The sequence below is a fragment of the Bubalus bubalis genome, chromosome 4 (assembly GCF_019923935.1).
Source record: "Bubalus bubalis isolate 160015118507 breed Murrah chromosome 4, NDDB_SH_1, whole genome shotgun sequence".
NCBI lineage: Eukaryota > Metazoa > Chordata > Mammalia > Artiodactyla > Bovidae > Bubalus > Bubalus bubalis.
Genome location: NC_059160.1, coordinates 66,700,173 through 66,727,016, shown reverse-complemented (window position 1 = coordinate 66,727,016; position 26,844 = coordinate 66,700,173). Strand labels below are relative to the sequence as shown.

Sequence of the window (26,844 nt, the reverse complement as noted above, 5' to 3'; positions counted from 1 at the left end):
CACAGATATTTGTAAGGCCTCCCCAGACAGCCATTTTGCCTTTTTGCATTTCTTTTCCATGGGGATGGTCTTGATCCCTGTCTCCTGTACAATATCATGAACCTCCGTCCATAGTTCATCAGGCACTCTGTCTATCAGATCTAGTCCCTTAAATCTATTTCTCACTTCCACTGTAATCATAAGGGATTTGATTTAGGTCATACCTGAATGGTCTAATGGTTTTCCCCACTTTCTTCAATTTAAATCTGAATTTGTAAATCAGGATTTCATGAGCTGAGACACAGTCAGCTCCTGGTCTTGTTTTTGCTGACTGTATAGAGCTTCTCCATCTTTGGCTGCAAGAATATAATCAACCTGATTTCGGTGTTGACCATCTGGTGATGTCCATGTGTAGAGTCTTCTCTTGTGTTGTTGGAAGAGGGTGTTTGCTATGACCAGTGTGTTCTCTTGGCAAAACTCTATTAGCCTTTGCTCTGTTTCATTCCGTACTACATGTAGGAAGAGTTTAAACACTGACTTTATATACATGAAAAAAATTCATGCTTGGCCTGGCAGTTATTGTGACAATTAGGGGCAGGCCAAGAGGTCTAAGTAAATATCTACATTTAGCATTAATTAAAACAATGCTATACAGTTATTACTAGAAAAGATAGGCCAACAAAAAGTATTTAATATTTATTACATGTAAGTCTATGACTAAACGAAGTCTTCACTTCAAACATTAATGTACACATGTGTTGTTACTCAGTCTCTTTACTTGATAATTTAGCACAGACACTTTTATAGTCATCTCTGACAGTATTTTAGATCTTTAAATTTAAAGATAAAGGTTACAAATATGGGATATAAGTATCTGATCAAGAAAATGACTTTGACTGAACTTCTCTTCGTTCTTGCATTCCTATTGATATATTCTGATCATTGATATTATAAATGTAATCCTTCCTTAAGCATGTAACAAGTTCTATATTAATATAACCATTATACTCCAATAGGAAAACAGATATTAACCTTTTGAGAGCATTACTTTAAAGTTTTGACTTATTTTTAAAAAACAAGAGAAATTTGTTTACCAATGATAAAGTGATATTTTATTTTTATATTTTTAACAATACAAGTTGATATAGGTAAAAATCTGCAAGTCATGCTAATTATCAGTCTAATTTAAATTCTCAAGATCATAATACCAGGCTATAAATGAAATTTTTGTCTAAAATAGACTAATTAGGAAATTTAAAATATATAATAAGGCTAAAATTAACACATCTACAGTCTTTTAGGGTATTTGTCTATTATTACAAACCACATTTACACTACAAAGAAAATCTCAGCTAATGGATATTAATTTTATGCTATTTTCTTTCTTTGATGATAAATATTCTTACCAGCAAGAGGAGGACCAAGGAGGACAGGACAACACTCCACAACTGTGACGAGTCCCACAGCACTGGAAAATCTTTGAGCACCAACAAGGTCCATGAGAGTTTCAAAGAGGACACTGCTAACACTGCCAAATCCAAGACCAAAAAATACAGCATACACCACCAGGCTTGTGTAGTCCTCAGCCAACGCACATAAGAGATGACAGATTCCAGTGAACATCACTGCGAAACTGAAGAAGTACTGAATTCGGGGTCGGATTAATTTGGAATTGGCAATAAGTCCTACAGAAGGTCTGGCAAACATATCAACAAAAGCCATAACAGAGAGCAAGAAAGCTGCAGAATACTCATCAATTCCTTTGTCTTTAGCATATGGAGCCAAGAATATAACAGGGGCGAAGAATCCCAGAAACATAATGACATTTCCAGATAAGTATATCAGAAATCCTCTATGCTTAAAAAGGGAGAAATCTAAATATTTATTAATTTCTTCCCATACTGATAACTTTTTTTGTCTTTTCTTCATACTGCAATCAGTTTCTCTTACGCCAACCTTATTTTTAGACTCAGTACTTGCTTTGGGTTCAACAGGTCTCATAAGGGACCCAGCCACACAGCAGTTCAATAGTAAACCTCCCAAAATCATGAAGCTTCCCTTCCAGCCATAAGTATTAAAGAGGTACTGATTGAAAGGAGCCAAAGTACTTAAGAAAACAGGACTTCCTGCCATTGCAAGGCCATTCGCTACAGGTCGTTTCTTATAGAAGTATTTGCCAATGATTGTTAAGGCAGGCTGCAGGTTGAAGGCTAGACCTAAACCTAAAAAGAACAAAACAAAAGGAAGAAAAAAACACATTATGCCACTCACATAAGAAATCACTTGTCAAAATGTACATTCAAGGGGAGATGGCAGAATGAAAAGGCAACAGCACACAGTAAATAAAAATTTTAAAAATTAAAAAAATTACATATTATCAATAAGATACCACATAAACAAAAAGGTTCTCATAATTAGACATCTGAGATGCAAGACTGTTTCATAGCCCTTTCCTTTTAAAACACAAAAATAAAACCAAGAACTTCTTCTAATGTTGCAACAATCAGAGAATAGGTTGAAATCGGAACACAGTTCATTAGTTCTTAGTCATAACCACTTAATTCCATAAATAAATTAATTTCTCTAATCTCTCTCTTTATATACCCATGCAGAGAATAGATATCTTCCTTAAGGTCGAGTGTATTTAAAACATGAATACTTTCTTTTCAGTACAGAATAGACTAAACAGATTAAAAAGGTTGTCGTTTGTAAATAATCTTAGATCTCCTGTAGGTATTTCTTTCAAAGCTATGCAAATAATAAAAAAGAGTAATAAATTCACGCCATTAATTTCATGTTCTTCATCCCTCACGTTACACATTTCATGACTACAGAGGTGAAGGTATATTAACTAAAAAACAATTTTAGCTGATTGTTTATATGGGTCAAAAGTTTCTGCTGTCTAGGGACACCCTGACAGTGCTGAGTTAGCTCATCAAGATACTATTTGGCAACAAAAATGAATGTTTGTTAAAATAGTAAATACAAGTGATTTATACAAACTACCTCTCTTTACCCTTTAGCCTAGACATGACTCTGTGTTATTTAGGATGTATAGAAGTAGGAATTCTTTGGCATTTACCAATTTATGCAAATCTGAGACAGTATTGCAAATTGGTTAAGTATTTAGATTCCAGGACACTGGGTTCTGATTAAGTATATCTGGCAAATACTTAATGCAAATCTCTAATACAAATATTTGTATTTAATATTTGTAATAGTATTCAGATTGATTATATTCTTTGAAGCCAAAGATGAAGAAGCTCTATACAGTCAGCAAAAACAAGATGAGTGGCTCAGATCATGAACTCCTTATTGGCAAATTCAGATTTAAATTGAAGAAAGTGGGAAAAACCACTAGACCATTCAGGTATGACTTAAATCAAATCCCTTATGATTATACAGTGGAAGTGAGAAATAGATTTAAGGGACTAGATCTGATAGACAGAGTGCCTGATGAACTATGGATGGAGGTTCTTGACACTGTACAGGAGACAGGGATCAAGACCATCCCCATGGAAAAGAATTGGAAAAAAGCAAAATGGCTGTCTGAGGAGGCCTTACAAATATCTGTGAAAAGAAGAGAAGCGAAAAGCAAAGGAGAAAAGGAAAGATATAAGCATCTGAATGCAGAGTTCCAAACAATAGCAAGGAGAGAAAAGAAAGCCTTCTTCAGCGATCAATGCAAAGAAATAGAGGAAAACAACAGAATGGGAAAGACTGGAGAGCTCTTCAAGAAAGTTAGAGATACCAAGGGAACATTTCATGCAAAGATGGGCTCAATAATGGACAGAAATGGTACGGAACTAACAGAAGCGAAAGATATTAAGAAGAGGTGGCAAGAATACACAGAAGAACTGTACAAAAAAGATCTTCATGACCCAGATAATTATATGGGTGTAATAATAAATGGTGTGATCACTCACCTAGAGCCAGACATCCTGGAGTGTGAATTCAAGTGGGCCTTAGGAAGCATCTCTACGAACAAAGCTAATGGAGGTAATAGAATTCCAGTTCAGCTATTTCAAAACCTGAAAGCTGATGCTGTGAAAGTGCTACACTCAACATGTCAGCAAATTTGGAAAACTCAGCAGTGGCCACAGGACTGGAAAAGGTCAGTTTTCATTCCATCCCAAAGAAAGGCAATGCCAAAGAATGCTCAAAGTACCACACAATTGCACTCATCTCACATGCTAGTAAAGAAATGCTCAAAATTCTCCAAGCTAGGCTTCAGCAATACGTGAACCATGAACTTCCAGATGTCCAAGCTGGTTTTAGAAAAGGCAGAGGAACCAGAGATCAAATTGCCAACATCCATTGGATCATACAAAAAGCAAGAGAGTTCCAGAAAAACATCGATTTCTGCTTTATTGACTATGACAAAGCCTTTGACTGTGTGGACCACAATCAACTGTGGAAAATTCTGAAAGAGATGGGAATACCAGACCACCTGACCTGCCTCTTGAGAAACCTATATGCAGGTCAGGAAGCAACAGTTAGAACTGGACATGGAACAACAAACTGGTTCCAAATAGGAAAAGGAGTATGTCAAGACTGTATATTTAATTTACATGCAGAGTACATGATGAGAAATGCTGGGCTGGAAGAAGCACAACCTGGAATCAAGATTGCCGGGAGATATATCAATAACCTCAAATATGCAGATGACACCACCCTTATAGCAGAAAGTGAAGAGGAACTAAAAAGCCTCTTGATGAAAGTGAAAGAGGAGTGAAAAGGTTGGCTTAAAACTCCGCATTCAGAAAACGAAGATCACGGCATCTGTTCCCATCACTTCATGGGAAATAGATGGGGAAACAGTGGAAACAGTGTCAGACTTTTTTGGGGGGGGCTCCAAAATCACTGCAGATGGTGACTGCAGCCATGAAATTAAAAGACACTTACTCCTTGGAAGGAAAGTTATGACCAACCTAGATAGCATATTGAAAAGCAGAGACATTACTTTGCCAACAAAGGTCCATCTAGTCCAGGCTATGGTTTTTCCAGTAGTCGTGTATGGATGTTAGAGTTGGACTGTGAAGAAAGCTGAGCGCCAAAGAATTGATGCTTTTGAACTGTGGTGTTGGAGAAGACTCTTGAGAGTCCCTTGGACTGCAAGGAGATCCAACCAGTCCATCCTAAAGGAGAGCAGTCCTAGGTGTTCATTGGAAGGACTGATGTTGAAGCTGAAGCTCCAAAACTTTGGCCACCTGATGCAAACAGCTGACTCATTTGAAAAGACCCTGATGCTGGGAAAGATTGAGGGCAGGTAGAGAAGGGGATGACAGAGGATGAGATGATTGGATGGCATTACCGCCTCAATGGACATGAGTTTCAGTAGACTCTGGGAGTTGATGATGGACAGGGAGGCCTGGCATGCTGTGGTTCATGGGGTCACAAAAAGTCAGACACAGCTGAGCAACTGAATTGAACTGAACTGAAGAGTGTTCCAAAAAACTGATATGAAGGAACCAGTAATCAGCTTTGATGAATGACAGGGCAGTATGCTCTCTGATTCTACCTTAGCCATACTTGTGAGATATGCAGAATGAGTGTAATTATCAATAGATCCAACGTCTAAGTAATGAAACTATTGTCAGCAGCTGGTAAGAGGAAGGACTCAAATTCCCAGGAATTGTGCTTTGAGGTTCACATTTCTTTACCTATGCCATCTTCCTCCCTGTGCCCCTATTCTGTCACCTGGAATTTTGCTTTCACATGTTAATGCAAGTTTTCCTTAGGAGTTTGTGGTCATCTATTTCCTACCTGGCATGGTAAAAGGAGCATGGCACTTGAAATGAAAATATCTAAGTCTCCCTCAACTACTTACTTATGTGTACTACTGGGCAAAACACTTAGAGTTCTTAAATTCCAGTTTTTTCAACAAGGACATAAAAGGGTTTTGCTAAAATCAAGTGAGGTCTACAGCTCCAAGATGATGTATAATGTTGTTGTGATGATGATTATTATATGCTAGTATTTATTTAAAAAGTGACAAAATGCTGGATACTCTGTAAAGTATCATATATTCATTTTTTAAAACAAATGAATGAATATATAGTTCATTGAATATATGGTTCATGAATATATAGTTTATTTTTACAAATGAATATATGGTTCCTCCTACATATTTCCTTTTCCTCCAAAGGAAAGAGCTATCATTTTTCCATTTTAAAGACAAAGAGATGGAGGCATAAGGAGGGGTATTTATCCACGATCACACAGCTAATATGTGCTGAGTTAGGTTTAAAAGCTAGACCTGAATGATTTCAAATACCAAGAAGTATTGGCTGATAATGACTTAAGGTAAATCTCTTATGGTTATATTTAATGGTTGACTAGAAGCACCAGAGCCTTTGAGACTCAAATAAATTGAACTGAAGTTAGAATAACATAAAATACAATTGATATTTATGATACAGTAACATCAAAACCATCTTTTTCCTAATACATGACTTTGTGGGCCCAGCCTGAATTCTATGGCCAAATGAAATATGGCTGACCCTTGAACAATGTGGGGTTTAAGGCTCACTCTCTACACAGCTGAAAATCTATGTATCATTTATAGCCAGCTTGCCTTAGGATTCAACCAATCATGGACTGAGTAGTAGAGTAGACCCCTGCAGTTCAAATCCATGTTGTTCAAGGTCAGCTGTACCTAGTATTTCTTCACAAAGAAACGGTATTCTCTCCACCATGACAATTCTTAGATATAAGAAGATTCTCATTTAGAATGTCAAAGATGTTTTACAAAGTCAAAAAAGAAGAGTTGTCCATAGGTTGTAAAGAGTAGATTTTAACATCACTATTACTGTAGGCTTTAATACATCTAATTTTTCAATCAGATGATGCACTAATCCAAGGTCAGACTGACTTAAAGTCATAAAAAATATATTTACCTTTCTATCTGTAATCAAAAGGAAATAATTAAATTTCTTTATATATTGAAGTCTAATTTTTCTAAAACTTTGAATGTAAATTTGTGTAATGCAATTTGCTGTTGAAGCTAATAAAGATCATATTTTCCAAATGTGCGTATTCAGGTAGCTAGAGTCTACAGACATGCTTAGGAAACAACTATAACCAAATGACAGGAACTCACTTTAAAATATTTGTGTTTAGTGACAAATGTGTCTTTCAAATTTTAAAATAGAATCCTTTAGTAAGAAAAGGTAGGGAGGCTCATGCAGAGCTCTATCACTAATTAGAACACAGGCAACAATTCTATGTTAAAGCTAAATCAAAGAATCCAGGAAACATCTTTTTTGACGTCATTTTTAACCTATTATGAGTGATCAGTCAGACACTAATAGTAATAAGTAATGAAAGCATTTTTTTTTAAATGAAGCTATTTATATGCCAGAAGAGTCTGTGTCCACAATATCACTTTCACGGCCTGAAGATTAAATGTTGAAACAGTAAAAACAAACCAAAGAAGTTTTCTTTTTGACATTTATATTATAGCCATAACATGTCTGATAACTTGCTTTTTCCATTTCTTGAAATTAGTTTGATTGGTCAGCCTATAGCCAGGAGTTTAACATACCAGATGACAATACTTTAAAGTATATAGCATCTGATATTAAAAAAAAAATCAAAGAAAATAAGAATGTTCTATTGCTCATGCTTCTGACAGAACTTTGCAAACAGTAGAAGTGTTAAGAAAAAATAAGCTGAAAGCAAATTTTCACTTACCGCAAATTAATCCCATTGTGAAGTAAAGCTCTACTACGTTGGTACTATAAGAGGCCGAGACCATACCCAAACAGCATAACAAACCTCCTACCATCACCACTGGCCGGCTACCATATTTATTCACCAAAACGCTACTTATAGGACCTGAGGTAGAGAAGAAGTTAAGAAATATTCAGTTGCTGTGTTATTTATTTATTTTTAACATTTGTTAATTTTGAAAGTTGAGAAAACACATTTTAACAATCAAAGAAAAGTATTAGTTCATATGAAACAACACGAAAACTTTTCAATACTTTCCAATCCATTTGACTGGTTGTCTTTACCCATGTATCTACAAGCACATAAAATAATAAATTAGAATTGATTAATATCAAGTTTGCTAGGACCATAATAATTCAACTTCTGACAGAAAAGCTTTTTAATGAGACATAGCTAAACTTGTTGTTGTTGTTAATCTCTAAGTCATATCTGACTCTTTTGCATCCCCCATAGACTGCAGCATACCAGGCTCCACTGTCCATGGGATTTCCCAAGCAAGAACGTTGGAGGGAAGTGCCATTTCCTTCTCCAGGAGATTTTCCTGACCCAGGGGTCAAACCCGTGTCTCCTGTATTGGCAGGCAAATTCTTTAATGCTGAGCCACTGGGGAAGCCCTAAATATCTTAATAAATGGAGATAAATTTATTTATTAAAAATTTAAGGGTTATATAAATAATCTATCTCTTAGAATTTTACTTTCTGGAATAATGTGTGTTTAGGCACACAGATATATGCCTTTAACTGAAGCTGACTTGTTTTTATTATACCCCACTGTGACTTTTTAATACCATATTTTTTATTTTAAGACCCCAACTCTTTACATATCTCATTATATTAGAAATGAGGATTCTTATACTGACAGTCTCTTAACAATCCCTGTTCATCAGGGGCCACCAAGGGTAGTAATGTTGCTTCCATGCCTTAGGTATGTTTGAATTCATTTCAGTTTGGCCACTCAGTCATGTCTGACTCTTTGCGACCCCATGGACTGCAGCATCCCAGGCTTCCCTGTCTATCACCAACTCCTGGAGCTTACTCAAACTCATGGCCATCGAGTCGGTGATGCCATCCAACCATCTTATCCTCTGTCATCCCCTTCTCTCACCTTCAATCTTTCCCAGCATCAGGGTCTTTTCAAATGAGTCAATTCTTCTCATCAGGTGGCCAAAGTATTGGAGTTTCAGCTTCAACATCAGTCCTTCCAATGAATATTCAGGACTGATTTCCTTTATGATTGACTGGTTTGATCTCCTTGCATTCCCAGGACTCTCAAGAGTCTTCTCCAACAGCACAGTTCAAAAGCATCAATTCTTCAGCACTCAGCTTTCTTTACGGTCCAAATCTCACATTCATACATGACTACTGGAAAAACCATAACTTTGACTAGACAAACCTTTGTTGACAAAGTAATGTCTCTGCTTTTTTAATATACTATCTAGGTTGGTCATAGCTTTTCTTCCAAGGAGTAAATATCTTTTCATTTCATGGCTGCACTCACCATCTGCAGTGATTTTGGAGCCCCAAAACATGAAGTCTGACACTGTTTCCATTGTTTCCCCATCTATTTGCCATGAAGTGATGGGACCAGATGCCATGATCTTAGTTTTCTGAATGTTGAGCTTTAAGCCAACTTTTTCACTCACTTCTTTCACTTTCATTGAGAGGCTCTTTAGTTCCTCTTTGCTGTCTGCCGTAAGGGTGGTGTCATCTGCATATTTGAGGTTATTGATATGTCTCCCAGCAATCTTGTTTCCAGCTTGTGCTTCATCCAGCCTGGCATTTTGCATGATATACTCTGCAGGATGACAACATATAGCCTTGATATACTCCTTTCCCAATTTGGAACCAGTCTGTTGTTCCATATCCAGTTCTAACTGTTGCTTCTTAACCTGCATAGATTTCTCAGGAGGCAGGTAATATGGTCTGGTATCATCATCTCTTGAATTTTCCACAGTTTGTTGTGATCTATACAGTCAAAGGCTTTGGCATAGTCAGTAAAGCAGAAGTAGATGTTTTTCTGGAATTCTCTTTCTGTTTTGATGATCCAACGGATGTTGGCAATCTGATCTCTGGTTCCTCTGTCTTTTCTAAATCCAGATTGAATATCTGGAAGTTCACGGTTCATGTACTGTTGAAGCCTGGCTTGGAGAATTTTGAGCATTACTTTGCTAGCGTGTGAGATGAGTGCAACTGTGCTGTAGTTTGAGCATTCTTTGGCATTGCCTTTCTTTGGGATTGGAATGAAAACTGACTTTTTCCAGTCCTATGGCCACTGCTGAGTTTTCCAAATTTGTTGGCATATAGATTTCAGCACTTTATTTTTAATTTAATTTTATTTTTTAACTTAACAATAATGTATTGGTTTTGCCATATATCAAAATGAATCCGGGATTTGAAATAGCTCAACTGGAATTATTAGGTTATATTTCTGTGGCTTGGTTAGACAATGACGATTCCCCACATTTCAACCAGACCATGTGAAAAAGTAATATGAATCCTGATTGTTGTCTGAAAAAGCTTCTGTTGATACTTTCTGGTAACGTCCAGTCCAGGTTCAATGCACGATACTGGATGCTTGGGGCTGGTGCACTGGGACGACCCAGAGGGATGGCATGGGCAGGGAGGAGGGAGGAGGGTTCAGGATGGGGAACATGTGTATACCTGTGGCGGATTCATGTTGATTTATGGCAAAACCAATACAATATTGTAAAGTTAAAAATAAAATAAAATGTTAAAAAAAAAAAAACTTTTAGAATGGGTGCAGCAGTTTAGATGGAACAGCCAGAGAAAATGGAGGCTCTCTCTATTAAGACAGGCACCTCATAAAAAAAGAACAATCTTAGTGTGGAAAACAGGCACATTGAACACTCTGACTGAAAAATCAGTTTTGAAGAGCTAGATACTGAATAGGATGATGTTTTAGGAGTGCCTTATGCAATGTGTTTTATGTACATTTTCTGATGTATGTGTATGTGTGTGCATATAAAATATTTAGGAGTGATCAAAATGATTAAAATAATTTATGTTTCTGTCTAAAAAACTATTTTGGAAATAAAAATTCTAAATATTAGAAGAGTTGGGTCTTATTTTAATATGCAGAATTTCTTTCTTTAGTGGTGCTTTATAAAATAGTGATGTAACTTAACAATCTTAGATTCAGTGAAAGTCCATACCTCTTTATAAGGCCTGTCCAAATGTAAACTATTTGCTTTGACATTTCTTTTTAGCTTAAAAGTATATTTCATCTGAAACTAATGGTTTTGTTTTGAGGAAAAACATTATATTAGGTCAGAATTCTCAGCCCAATATTTAGGCTAGAAAAAACTAAATGATTTTTAGTTAATACTAAAACTTTAAAAATTTGCATTACATTTGAGAACTTCTACATGGATGGTATTTAAAACACACTGAGATTCAATTATCAGTAGAGCCTTAGTCGAAAATTCCATGGATGGAGGAGCATGGTAGGTTACAGTCCATGGGGTCGCAAAGAGTCAGACATGACTTAGCAACTTCACTTTCTTTCTTTCTATATTTCCTTTTTGAGAGGGAAATGGCAACCCACTCTGGTGTTCATGCCTGGAGAATCCCACGGACAGAGGGGCCTGATAGGCTACAGTCTATGAGGTTGCAAGGAGTTGGACACAACTAAGCAACTAACACACACACAAACCTTATCTTAGTCACTCTATCACACAGCTATACTTAGTATTTTTATTCTTATGCATAAATATAAATACTCATGGCCAAATAGTATTAAATATTACTCCACAATCTTTCGAAAGGATATTGGTAATAACACATAATTTTATAAAAAGAACTCAAAAACAGAATACCACATTTTGCGTTTAATACCAAACAAAATAAAACTAAAAAAGGCCATATATAAGATAGCTCTATAAGATCAATGGGTTTCCTTGCTGGCTTAGCAGTAAAGAATCTGCCTACAGTGCAGACTCCTGCATTGGATTCAATCCCTGCATTGGGAAGATTTCCTGCAGAGGAAAATGGCTACCCATTCCAGAATTCTTGCCTAGGAAATCTCATGGACAGAGAAACCTGGTGGGCTACAGTCCATGGGTTTGCAAAAGAGTTGGACAACTTAGCAACTAAATAACAAAGATCAAAAGGGTTGGAGGGGGAAAAAAATCAATGAAAATTGTACAAGATAATGTGAAAAGAATAGAATTCTGTCCCTATTATGGAAAAACTCATCTGAAGAAATTTTATATATATTATATATAAAATATAATTATTTATTATAACATATATAGTGGTTAGGAAATGAATGCTTTAAGTAAAAGCATAAAGTTAAATTCAAATAGCCTTTATGAGAAGGGGAGAGTCAGAATCAATTGATTAACTTGATTAATAACTGAATTTAGGTGTGGATTCCTTTTTTAAAATAATCAATTCAATTCAATTCAACTCAGATCAGTTCAGTGCAGCATTTCCTGAGCTCCTAGTATAAAGTCACTTGACAGACACCAAAGATAAAGTAGCAAAACACAACTATAATCATCAATGCATTATGTTCCAGAGGAATAAATAATCAACAAGTTATTTTAAGAACTGTGATGGATGTTTTGATAGATATTAGATTATCAGAGATACTTATCAATACCTGGACTAATAACAATGACTTCTTCTCAGTTTCACTGATATTACATATTCTGTTTTATATGTGATGCCTGGATAACTAACAAATGGGCTAATTGATTTCTATGTTTTATAAATATGTTTGCCTAAATAGTATAAATTTAAATTTGAAAACAATCTTTGAATCAAAACCTCATTTGCAACATATGGGAAATAATAGAGGGGGATAACCACATGAAGACTATTTCCCATTACTGTGACTGATTAAAGGTAGCCACTAAAGAAAATATTTAGAAGTGTCAGCACATTTTGGGGGGGCAGGCTTTGATAAATTCTATAGTGGCATCCATCAAGATGCAATGAGAGATCTAATTTTAACAAATAACTTTATATTAGACAACTTAGTTAAATGATATCCTTTAAGAATATGCTCACACAATTATAATTTTTTCTAGCATAAAAAGATATACTTTATAAGTGATTTACTTAGAAATAATCAACATTCCATATCCTTCAATAGTAAATGCTTACGTCATAAATTATTTTATTTTGTAATGGTTATAGGCAGAAAATTAAAATTATGATATGGAAATAAAATATTCTTATTTTATAAGGTATCTCTAAATGCTTAATATTAGCCTCAGGAGACTCTAACATTAGATATAAAAACACAATACCATCCAACATCTCTCTCCAACCTTAAAAGCAACTTGGTTTATTACAATAACAAGAAAAAAGTTTCAAGAAAATAAATTCTGATTGTATATGATTTTTGTTAAACATGAACTAGCTTCACAGGTGTCCCTTGTTGAGGAATCTTAGGACTAATTATATTCTGAGTACATTCATTCATTCATTTATTAATTCAATCATGCCAAAAGTTTTTACTCAGCATGTGTTTTTTAAGTAATCATAGTCCTTAATCACTAGTTATGTCAAAAAAGGAAAATCTACCTGCTGAGAGAGTAATATCTGAGCCTATATGTTGGTAGAGCAAAGGTATTGCTTATCAGAATGCTTTATTCTATTTGTCAAGCAGTTAAAAGAAATAGTATGCAAGAATAATAATATCTTTGTTCCAAAAACATACACAAAAATATCAGACTATACTAAATCAGACTCATCTAGCCACTTATCTTCTGATCCAGCTTTCCAATCTATCTCAGAATTTTAGTGTCACATACAATGGCCACTTTCATGCTAGCTGTGAAGTTGTAAAGGAGGACTTCATCAGAGAGCAAAGTAAGGATCAAAATATTATCCCCCATTGTTCAGCTACTTCTTTGTCTCCTAAAAGCTACTTCTGTCTTTTATGGATGCGGCTCCATAAAGTGAAAGTGAAAGTGAAGTCGCTCAGTTGTGTCCGACTCTTTGCCACCTCATGGACTGTAGCCTACCAGGCTCCTCCCTTCATGGGATCCTCCAGGCAAGAGTACTGGAGTGGGTTGCCATTTCCTTCTTCAGGGGATCTTCCCAACCCAGGGATCGAACCCGGGTCTCCCGCATTCCAGGCAGATGCTTTATCCTCTGAGCCACCAGGGAAGCCCTATGGATGTGGCTCCATAATGCTCAGCAAAAGAATATTAATTCTAGCAAGGAAGTTTTTGTGGGTTCTTATAAATTACAGCATTTGCCTATTCTTAGAATTCCTGCTGGACTTAGAGTTGGTAACACACACATGAACAAAACACTTGCTGTCCATTTTATTGGTTTGAGTCTTCTTCATACAATCTGTCCTAAGGTAATTGCCATATGGTAATAGTAGTGTTATTCACTCAGTCGTGTCTGACTCTTTGAGACCCCATGGACTGTAGTCCACCAGGCTCCTCTGTCCATGGAATTCTCCAGGCAAGAATACCGGAGTGGGTAGCCATTCCCTTCTCCAGGGGATCTTCCTGACCCAGGGTACTATTAGTATTCATCAACATTTATCAAATTATTACTCTTTGTAGGAAACATGCTGAGAATTCTACATGCATTATTGCATATGATTTTCATGGCCTAAAAACTAATTGCCTAATTAAAGCTATTAACAGTTGATAAAACTGAGATGTGCAGTGTTCAGATTACTTTTTCAAGGTCAATATCAATATTCATGGTAGGATGTAGATATGAGCCCAGGATCATCTAATTATAAAACTTGTGCTTTTAACTACTGTGCAGAAAAGAGTTAACGTAGCAGAGCTAAGGCTGCTATCCTTACGAAAGCCTGCTTTCAATATTGGCTCCTGGCTGGCATCTGGGAACCTGGATTTCAGCAATGTTCCCACCACTCCCTACAGATAAGAGTGGCTCACAATACCTGCATTGTTTTTACAAACAATGCAATTTATGTGGCCTGCTTTCCTTCTGGGAGTCTGGAATTTTGGTACATGCCAGACGGGGAATGTCAGTTGAACAACAACCCAGTAGAAATCTTAAGCATCGAGTCTCTAATGAAGTTTCTGTAGAACTCATTTCACACGTGTTGTCACAACTTGTTGCTGAAGGAATTAAGCCCATCCTTTGTGATTTTATAGGGAGAGGACTCTTGAAAGTGTGGACCTCATTTCCTCCATTCTTGGTACCCCATACTTTTCTCTGGTTATTTTCTCATTTTACTTCCTTTCATTTTAGTAAATAACAGTCATGAAAAAGACAATGTTGAATCACTAATTACTGTTGTTGTTTAGTCGCTAAGCTGTGTCCAACTCTTTTGTGATACCATGGACTGTAGCCCGCCAGACTCCTCTGTTCATGGGACTTTCCAGGCAAGAATACTGAAGTGGGGGCTGTTTCCTTCTCCAGGTGATCTTCCCAACCCAGGGATCGAACCTGCAACTCCTGCATTACAGGTGGACCTTTTACCATTGAGCCACCAGGGAAGCTCAATTACAGAAATGCAAACCAAAACTACAATGAGATGTCACCTCACACCAGTCAAAATGGTTATCATCAAAAAAATCCACAAACAATAAATGGTGGAGAGGGTACAGAGAAGGGACTACTCCTACACTGTTGATGGGAATGTTTATTGCTATAGCCACTATAAAGAACAGTATGGGAAAACTAAAAAACTAAAAAAAGAGCTACCACCTGACCCTGCAATCCCACTCCTGGGCATATATCCAGAGAAAAACATGGTTCAAAAGGAAACATGCACCCTTATGCTCATGGCACCACTATTTACAATAGTCGAAACATGGAAGCAACCAAAATGCCCATCAATAGAGAAATGGATAAAGAAGATGTGATACATAAATGCAATGGAGTATTACTCAATCATTAAATAGAATGAAATGTTGCCATTTGCAGCAACATGGATGTACCTAGGGAAGGTCATACTGAGTGAAGTAAGTCAGACAGAGAAGGAGAAATATCATTATGACATTCTTTATATATGGAATCTAAAAAATTATACACATGAACTTACAAAACAGCAATAGACTCATAGACTCAGAGAACAAATTTATCGTTGCAGGGGATGGGGGAGGGATGGGGGAATGATGGGGGAAAGAGACAGAGAGTTTGGGATGGACATGTACACGCTGCTATATTTAAAGTGGACAACCAACAAGGACCTACTGTATAACACATGGAACTCTCCTCAGTGTTATGTGGCAGCCTGGACGAGAAGGGAGTTTAGGGGAGAATGGATACATGTATCTATATGGCTGAGTCCCTTTGCTGTCCATCTGAAATTATCACAACATTGTTAACCAGCTATACCTCAATACAAAATAAAAAAATTTTTTTTTCATTAAAATGGTATTTTAAGTCCTTCAAATCTTTCTAGCTAATCATCAAAAGTGCTCTTACAGACTCAATAAAACTACTATATCTCTCCTACTGTTAACTTCAAATTTTGTATATTGTTCTAAACACAGATTTTTGTTACATATTTTTAAAGTATGTGACATACAAACATGAATATGTGAACTGGTATATTCTTTTGGTATATTGTTATTCTGTTCTGTAAACATGAACTCATAGTGCTTATTTTTATTTCTTTTGAATATTGCATGAGTACATGATAAATGTGAGACAATTTGTAGAGTATGTTATGTGTTGAACATTTCATAAAATATATTTTATCAATCTAAAACCATGAATTGGGATTGACTATCAATTTGAGTTCTATAAAATTTTTATGCATAGCATAAACACTAACAGAAGAAATGATAAACTGCTATAATTTATTTTTCATTTGCTTTATTTCAAATTTGTATATGTGGTAACCTGTCAAGTCAAATGACAAAAAGCACTAGTGCAGGACTAGGAGAAAGTTGTTTGCAATTACAGAAATTTATCTGTGTTTACTATGACAGTATTTTCCTTACTAATGGAGGTTTTCTAAATTTGAAAGATTTTTCAAAGGAATTTTTTGAAATATAAAATTGTTGCTATTTTCCTTTGAGCAGAGGGTAAGCTCTTCTTCATTCACTACTTATTAATATGCCTGAGGTTTATTCCTGCACTGAAATTGGGACTGAAAGTCCACCTGGTTTCTCTCTCCATGTGATCTCCTTTCATTTGGGGTCAGTGAAAAAACATGAGCAAAGAGTTCCTGATAATTAGGAAGCAGCTATTGCATTTGCTTTTATGAAGGATGAAGATAAAAATGTCACACAGGTAAATCATCTTCAAGGAGCACATTGCTCAATGATAACTATCTCAGTTTGACTAAATAGAGTTCAGTTGGTTCTACACAAGATGAATCTTACATCAGCTGAAGAGATTCATTGTATTCACACAACACTCATCTAGGATTTTTAGCCCACCAGGCTCTTCTGTCTATGGAATTCTCCAGACAAGAATACAGTAGTGGGTAGCCACTCCTTTCTCTAGGGGATCTCCCCAACCTAGCAATCAAACCCCATTCTCCTGCATTGCAGGCAGATTCTTTACTGCCAAACCCATCAAGAAAACCCATAAGATGGTACACAAAAGTTTTAAAAGAATGGTTTGAGTAGTCATAGAAACCAAAAAAGGTATTGGTGGCTTAGAGATGAGATTCTCCATCATGAAGAGTATACATGGAGCAGCTATAGGGTTGGTTTGGTTTTTAATCAGAAGGCTCGGTTTCAGGGATCTCTCTGGTAGTCCAGTAGCTAAGACCCCATGCTCCTAATGGAGGGGGCTGGTGTTCGATACCTGTTCAGGGAACTAGATCCCACATGCTGTAACCAAAAAACCTGTATGTTAAAAAAAAAAAAAAAAACAAAAACAAAAACCTGTATGTTCCTAAAAAAATGGGAGATTCTGCATGCTACACCGAAGACCTAGTGCAGCTAAATAAATCAGTAAATCAATAAATAAAAGAAGACCCAGTTTCAACTCAAACCTCCTGCCTCAGCACTTAGAAGAATGAACAAGGCCCATGTATTATGATTTCTCCCAATATCTAGTTTCCTCTTATCCCTAAGAACCCTGATTTGTTGGCTGGATACTCTGCCCTCCGTCTTTTTTTTTTTTTTTAATTTTATAAGGGAGCATAGTCGATTGACAGTGCCCTCCATCTTAAAAGACTATTGCTCTGTCTTTCTGGTAGCTATGGCGACACGACTAAGTTCTGGCCAAGAGCAGAAGTGATACAAGGAATTTATCTAGTCCCCTTAAAGGGAAGGGCACACTCCTATTTTTTGCCCCTCTGTCCTGACTTTGCAGCCAAAGACGGAGAAGCTCTAAATAGGCAGTAAGAACAAAACCTGGAGCTGACTGTGGCTCAGATTATGAGCTTGTTATTGCAAAATTCAGGCTTAAATTGAAGAAAGTAGAGAAAACAACTAGGCCACTCATATATGACCTAAATCAAATCCCTTATGATTATAAAGTGGAGGTAACAAATTCAAGGGATTAGAACTGGTAGACAGAGTGCTTGAAGAACTATGGACGAAGTTCATAACATTGTACATATTTTCTAATGTTGGGGAAGACTCTTGAGAGTCCCTTGGACTGCAAAGAGATCAAACCAGTCAATCCTAAAGGAAATCAACCTTGAATATTTATTGGAAGGACTGATGCTGAAGCTGAAGTTCCAATACTTTGGTCACCTGATGTGAAGAGCTGACTCATTAAAGAATTTCAACTCTAAGCCACTTTCTACATAAACTGACATTGACCTTTTACATATTTGCAATCTAAGATATCCCACCACCTGATGCGAAGAGCTGACTCATTTGAAAAGACCCTGATGCTGGGAAAGATTGAAGGCAGGAGGAGAAGGGGATGACAGAGGATGAGATGGTTGGATGGCATCACCGACTCAATGGGCATGCGTTTAAATAAATTCCGGGAGTTGGTGATGGACAGGGATGCCTAGTGTGCTGCGGTTCATGGGGTTGCAAAGAGTCAGACACGACTGAGCGACTGAAATGAAGTGAACTGAAGATATATCAACTAATTCAATGATAGAAAAATTCAATTCCTATTAAATTTTTTATAAAATCCATGAATATCCTCTCATAAAAAAGTATTTAACATCTACTAAATACCTTCTTTTCCTCTAAATTGAAAGTTTACTTCATTTGAAGAATTATCTCAGTGTCATCTAACTATAGAACATTTAAAGTGATTCTGACATATTTCCAATTTTTTAAACTTAACTAAGTTGGAATAGTCTAACTCTATAGGATTTTTAAATGTGAATATGCAATTCAGAATGTATCTTAAAAAGTACACATGTATATAATTCCACTAGCCTGTCAGGAATATTCAATTTGTATATTGAAGATTTCCGTCTGTTTCAGGCAACTGATAAACAGTATGGCCATTTCCGAAGGATACTAAAATACATTTCTGCTCATGGATATTTTTCCCTCATAATTCTAATTGTGCGTAGGATAGTATGTGAAGTCCTTCTTTCCCTCCCTCTATTCTTAAAAATTAGTTTTAAATAACACTGCCAGAATGCATTTCATGAACATATCTGTATAATGTAAGCCCTAAAGTTTTAATTACTACACTACTTTGTTCCTATCCCTCTGAAAAGATAGTATTGATATTCTACTTTGTGACATATTTATTTGCATTTTTGTTTTAATCAGTAGAATTTCAGCTCTTGGAGGCCAGTGGTATAATATTATAATTTATTTAGGCATAGGATAAATATATTTCATATAGTAGATAGTAATTTTTAGTTTAATTAGAAATTGTTTTCTAAGTTCATCTAGGATTTTCTTTCTTTCTTTCTTCCTTTTTGGCCTCACTGTGCAGCATGCGGGATCTTCTCTGACCAGGGATTGAACCTGTGCCACTGCATTAGAAGCATAGAGTCTTAACCACTGGACCAACAGGGAAGTACCTAGGATCTTCATATGATGCCACCATCACTACATGGGTATGATATCAGGATTTAACATAGCAGACAAGATTTTAAAAAGGATATTTAACTATTGGGTTTCTTTCTTGTCTTACCTAAATCATATAGGAAACAAAAATACAACACATATGCCAGATTAAAGGTCATTTTAGAGATGTGTATATCATCACCATTCATCTAACTCTTCTCTTTAAAAGTGCTTTTGTTTATGAGTAACAATTAGTTTTAAGCAATCAAAAAAGTCCTAACTAAAGGTATGAGAACACCTGCTCCAATGGCCCTATCATTGTCTACTACAGATAGAGATGTATTTGTATCATCAATCCAAGGTACATAGTACCAAGAGAATGTGCCCCCTAGTATTCTTTGTGCATATTTTATGTAAGTTCTAGCATACTATAAAAGTAACACCAAGTAATAATAATTAGTATCATCTACTTATTCCAGAGTATACAGTCATCATCAGAGAAATCATAACTAATAATTCAGTCCTCCCTTGGTTAACACTATTAGTTACTGATTGCACTTCTATTTTCTCCTACTTCCTCTCTTGAGAGAACATGGATTCCTTGCAAGAATGTTTTTCGCTGTGCAGGCATGTGCTCAGAGAAATAACCTCTATACTGTGGTGAGATTTACTAAAAGAACCAGTCATGGTAATCTCATTCCCTTCTCCATTGAATGTGCTATGACACAATTCTGGCCAAAGAGTGGAAACCTATTAGGAATTTCTGGGAATGATTTTCCTCTGCTTATAAACAGTTACCAAGAAATCCCTAAATGTTGTCTCATTTGTATATGTTTCCTTGAACCACAACAGCCCTCTTGTGAACAGAAAGAGAGCTGGCCTGAGGCCGAAACACAGAAGCTAGCAGTTTCAAGAGCATCACAATAAACTTGGAACCCTAATGATGCCATTCTCTATTCATTCTATATTTCAAAATTCTTATGAATGAAGTGATATGTTTAGGTAGTGTGTGCATGCATGCCTCCTCAGTCACTTCAGACTCTGTGACCTTATGGACCGTAGCCTGCCAAGCTCCTCTGTCCATGGAATTCTCCAGGCAAGAATACTGGAGTGGGTTTCCATGCCTTCCTCAAGGGGATCTTCACGACCCAGGCTTTGAACCCACAGGAGTGCACTGCAAGCAGGTTCTTTACCACTGAGCCACTGGGGAAACCCATTTAGGTAGTGTGGAAGCCCATTGAGTGTTTATGCTGAAAGCATTCCAGCAGATAAACCTGTAGGAAAATAGATTATTTTTTTCTTAAATATTATGGTATAATATGGGACAGTTTTGAAAATACCAAAAGTAATTATAACAAAAATATTTGATTCAATCACTTGTCTGACTGAGAAGCCGTTATTCAATTTTATTTTGAAGAATTGGATATTTTGTTTAATAGCTTGTTTTACAAGTTTCCTGAAATAAGTGGCATGCAAATTTATTGCATTACACGCATTCGTAAATTAAATGAGAACTTTAAGTTGACAAGGGTTTATTGCTGTTCCAAGCTTCACGGAAATTTAGATAATATATGACATTGTCTAGACATGTCTTTGTATTTGGTTTATATTTAACCTCTTTATACAAACTATCATTTACACACACACACACACACACACAGACTCTCACACACACTTATTAATTCACAATACAATTTTTAAGTGTAAGAATAGTTTTAAATCTCATTACTTATAATTAATTGTAGGGCATATACTTTCTAATCTGTGTAACATTGCTGTTAATCTAGGAGACAATACTATCTAAAAAAACCTACGTTGAGACATTTTATGTTTTGGTGCTATCTAGAACCTCTATGGGACTTCCCTGGTGCCTCAGACAATAAAGAATCTGCCTGCAATGCAGGAGACTCGGGTTCAATCCCAGTATTGGGAAGATCCCCTGGAGAAGGGAATGGCAACCTACTCCAGTATTCTTGCCTAAAGAATCCTATGAACAGAGGAGCCTGCCAACCCACAGTCCATGGGATCGCAAAGAGTCAGACACAACTGAGCACTAACACACACACATAGACAGAATCTCTATGAATGGATACAGCTACATTACTGTTCACAAAGCAAATGTAAATAAATGAATGAATAAAATCCTTTAACAAATAAATGGTGTATGTTCTGAACGAGAAGTCAACAAGTTCCAGAAACTATTGTACACAACTTGTAGCAACAACACCTGCAGTGAAGATCCACAAAAAAGAGAACTGAATGGATATATGAGATGTGAACACTGGTTTTCAGAAGCAAACATCACAGTACTCCAAGAAAATAGAAAGGTATTTGCAGTATATTTTAACTTTTAAAGATTTAAAAAAAAAATCCTAGACATAAAGTAGAAAATAATATAAAAAAACAAAGAAGTAACTGTAAACATACAGAAAAATGAGCTTAGATTTAGAATGGGAAGTATATTAATCATTTGACCAGAAGTCATTTTCCAAAAAGCTTATTATTGATCATGGGCTTTCTTCTTGAAACTGTTAACTGACTGCCCATCAGCTTCAGAATAAAGGCTAAATACCTAAAAATGAGATATGGCTCATTCATCATGTTACCTATCTTCAACTTCACAATTTCCCACTTTGCTTTTTACATTCTTTCATGATTCACTGTCTGCTTCTTATTCTTCTCTCACCACTAATTTCTACTCATGTTTTGCTCTTCCTTTAAAGACTCAACTTAAACCCCACCATGTCTATGATGGTCTGTCCTTGGAGCCTTGTTCTCATGTTTCCAACCACTGACGCTATCTATTGTCAAATATAGGAACAAATCTCACCACCTTTTCCCATGAGTTCTTAATTAAAATCATGCCTTAAAATATATTTTCCTACCCAAATCTTGTTATTTCCTATAGATGATAATCTCTTTGAAGGTCAAATGTATGCATTTGCTTCTCTTTTCCTATAGTACCAAGCATAGGGTAATATTTATACTTGGATAAGTGTTACTTGAGAGTTTAATTTTACTCTAATGTTGGTATGTATTTAAATATATGGTAACCTCTATTACATGAAATTAATATTTTACTTACTCTGAAATATTCTGTGATAAATAAATATGAAGAAATGGTACTTAAAAAACCCAGTGGAAATTTCATGTTAAATTTATGTTTAAATATAATGGAAAGCCAGTAGGGCCACACAGTATCACCTTTAAAAATACCGTCATGGTTACCTATGATAATGCACAGTGATGTGCATGATATATGCGAACCATTACATGGAACTGGTATACTTCTCACTTAATCCCACTTTATTGGAAATGTGTTCCTTTTTTTTTTTTCATTTTAAAATGGACATATTTTCCTATGTGACATTAAGAAATAAAACCCATCACAAAGAGAACTCTTAATCCCCATGAACTGATGTAAAGCAACTTATTTCTAATGGCCGCAATGCATCATAAATTCAAAATAAATTAGTGGCCATTAAGACACAGGCTCCCCATCATTTGTATTACAAATGATGCTTAGACATCAGGCATTACTGGAACCACCTTTCAGCTGAAGAATGATATTGATATTCTTCAGCCAGAACACATGAAAATGATCCAATGAAATACACCAACTTCAAGAAGGATATAGCATGTTAGGCTTGTGATGAAACTATTATTTAGGTTTCTTAGTAGCAAAAATATTTCTTCCATTATAAAAACTATGTTTCTGAGGTATAAATTAAATACGTTTCAAATCAAAATGACTTTTCAGGAACCTTGTAGTGGTATACTATTTATACCTTAGCTGTTTGCACTTAAATCATAAAGCACACAGAGACCATTCAAAATATATTCATGAGCTATAAAAGACAATTTTGCTTTCACTTTTATATCATGTTTTAAATTCTTTTCAAGATGATTTAATTATACAGGAAATGTACTGGGTTTTATTATTGGTATCCTAGAAAAGGAAACTTCTAGCTGAATTTTAAGAAACTAGAAAGGAATGTATGAATTTATAGCAATATGTGAGGATTAAAAAAATATATGGCTATAAATCTCAGGAAACAACTTTTCTTAACCTGTTAATTTTTCTTTCAAATATAACTTCTGAACAACATCTAATCACATAAATAAAATAGCTACAATGATCTGAACTGTCAAAGTCTCCACCTTCACAAATTTTAGGAATATCTGTGATTCTTACCTGAATAGCTCAGGTTATTGTATGAATTCCCTCTCTAGCCAGAAAGTCAGGTTAGAATTGAGATGACCCACAGCATTTGCATATTAAGGGTGTAAGATTATCACTTAAATATATTTGTTCATCTCCTAGTTCCCTTCTTGTGTTTCCCTTGTGTGGCCAATCTCAGAGATATCTTTCACATTCTAGTAAGAATAAACTGCATACTTTGGGACTTCCCTAGTGGTCTAGTGGTTAAGAATCTTCCTGCCAGTGCAGGGGACACAGGTTTGATCTCTGGTCCAGAGAGATCCTGTGTGCCATGGAACAACTAAGCCAGTGTCCCACAACTACTGAGACTGCGTACCTAGAGCCCATGCTGTGTTACAAGAGAAGCAATGGCAATGACAACTGGCACACTACAACAAAGAGTAGCCTCTGCTCAACACAACTAAAGAAAGTCCACAGGCAGCAGTCTAGGACAGCCAATAAATAAACAAATAAACTGCATACTTTTTCAACAAAGCTGTTAAAAAAAAAAATCTCAACTCTTCCAGAAATCTACTCTTCATCTAACACCCTCTCTTTTGCAAAATATATATTGGCAGGAGGGGTTAAGGAGGCCTAGAGCTAACCAGGCTAGGAGTCTAACTGGCTCTTGCTCAAGCATGCAGTCACTTCAATGGAGTGAATGGGCTGATGAATTATAAAGGGAGGAATCAGTATGGAATGTCAGTTCAACTTTTAGTAAGTCCCTGATAAAGCAGTGGGAAAATAAGAACCCTGAGTATTTGAGAAAATTAATAAAGAAAGGAAGAGGTTGAAACTCCCTGAGAAAGGCAAGAGTAAGAAGACAAGCCAGTTAAAAAACCAATCAATAGACTTTAGTAATAGATGGTCCTCCTTTTCTGCATAGCACCCTTTCATATACCTGCTGCTGCTGCTGCTGCTGCTAAGTTGCTTCAGTTGTGTCTGACTCTGTGCAACCCCAGAGACAGCAGCCCACTGGGCTCTCCCATCCCTGGGATTCTCCAGGCAAGAACACTGGAGTGGGTTGCCATTTCCTTCTCCAATGCATGAAAGGGAAAAGTGAAAGTGAAGTTACTCAGTCATGTCCGACTCCTAGCGACCCCATGGACTGCAGCCTACCAGGCTCCTCCGTCCATGGGATTTGCCAGGCAAGAGTACTGGAGTGGGTTACCAGTGCCTTCTCCATTCATATACCTGCTTTGGCTTATTTCCTTAGGAATCCATAAAAATTCAAGAACCATTACATTGCTACATAGGAACACAAATAAGTAACATTTTAAAGTATACTACATGCTGCTAAGGCCTTTCTCTAATACATGTGTATTTGCATAGCAGCACCTTTTCAGTGTATGAAGACCTTTACTCTTTGTTTGTTCCATTTGACTTCTCACAACAATCTGTAATGTGTAAATATCACTGGATATTGGATGAAAACAGGAAAATTCTATAGACAGAGGACAGTTGCAGTCTACAGTCCATAGGGTTGCAAAAAGTTGGACATGACTGAGTATGCATGTGCACAATGGACAGAATAATAAGTCAGGCTCAGAGAGTTTAGGTTCCTGGCATGAGGGTCACATGGCTAACCAATAGTGGAGTAAAGACAAAAATGTAGTTTTTAAAAAAAATCTAAAGTGCTTAGATAGCCAATGAACTCAAGGATTGGAAAAAGTTGAGATAAAAGTTAATGAGACATATCTGGGATTCTTATCCTGATGCCAAAGACTTCAAAGCACAAAGCTTGGGGCTAAGAGGCTTGCGTTCCTATGACTAGTCTTCTGATCTTTGGCCAGTCATTTAACCTTTTAAACTTCAGTTCAGTAACCTAGAAAATGATGATCATATCCTTCCCCAAACTCAAAAGTTATTCAAAATTCAAATGAGGTAATGCATATTAAATAATGTTAGAAATTTTAAAATGTCGCACAAATATAAAATATTACAGGTTTTGTCACTTAATTTGAAGTTTTCTGAAAAAGTCTTAAGGGTAGATTCTTATTTGCCTCATAAGTTTTGAACATACATAAGAATAAAATATCTAAACATGCTTGAGCTTGGATAATTTTGCATTTAACTCACAATATGCATTATTAGGGCTTCCCAGGTGACACTATTGGTCAAGAACTTGCCGGCCAATGCAGGAGACTCAAGAGATGCGGGTTCGATCTCTGGGTCAAGAAGATTCCCTGGAGGAGGGCATGGGAAACCATTCCAGTATTCTTGCCTGGAGAATCCCACTGGATGGAGGAGTATGGCTGTCTGCAGCCCATAACGTTCCAAAGAGTCGGACATGACTGAGCAACTTAGCATGCAGCAGGCATGAATGTGTTATTAACTATTATATTAAAGGAATTAGATTAGTTCACCTTCCCCCTCAAAGACATAAGGCATAAATATATAAAGGGCCTGTCCAGCAGAAATTTAATCAGCTTACTTCCTTTAGATTACACTTTCATGTTTGTTTGTTTTTTTATTTTGTGGTATTGTTGTTCTTCAGTTGCTTAGTCATGTCCAACTCTTTGCAATCCCCATGGACTGCAGCATGCCAAGCTTTTCTGTCCTTTAGCATCTCCCAGAGCTTGCTCAACTCATGCTCATTGTGTCAGTTATGCCATTCAACCGTCTCATCCCCTGTCATCCCCTTCTCCTGCCTTCAATCTTTCCCAGCATCAGGGTCTTTGCAAATGAGTTGGCTTTTCCCATCAGGTGGCTAAAGTACTGGAGCTTCAGTTTCAGCATCAGCCATTCCAATGAATATTCTGAGTTGATTTCCTTTAGGATTGACTGCTTTGATCTCCTTGCAGTTCAAGGGACTCTAAAGAGTCTTCTCCAACACCACAGTTCAAAACCATCAATTCGTCAGTACTCAGCCTTCCTAATGGTTCAATTCTTACATCCATACATGACTACTGGAAAGACCATAGCTTTGATTATATGGGCCTTTGTCAGCAAAAAAAAAAAAAAAAAGTATCTGCTTTTGATTTTGTGCAGTGATAGATTTTCCTCCCCTTTTGTTTATAATCTATTAAAAAGCTCTCTATGGGTCTTGGACTCTGTGTAGGA

At 36.4% G+C, this 26,844-nt stretch overlaps 1 protein-coding gene across 5 annotated transcripts in view; it reads right to left on the bottom strand.

Annotated features, from left to right (window-relative positions):
* The window catches only part of SLC16A7 (solute carrier family 16 member 7), a 203,911-nt gene that overhangs the window by 10,071 nt on the left and 166,996 nt on the right, over nt 1-26,844 (bottom strand). For all 5 annotated transcript variants that reach the window (XM_025283877.3, XM_006077936.4, XM_025283879.3 and 2 more), the window contains 2 exons: nt 7,675-7,818; nt 1,386-2,201 (listed from right to left, as the gene is read on the bottom strand). In XM_025283877.3, coding sequence (XP_025139662.1) covers nt 1,386-2,201; nt 7,675-7,818 — 960 coding nt within the window. The remainder of the gene's footprint in view (nt 1-1,385; nt 2,202-7,674; nt 7,819-26,844) is intronic.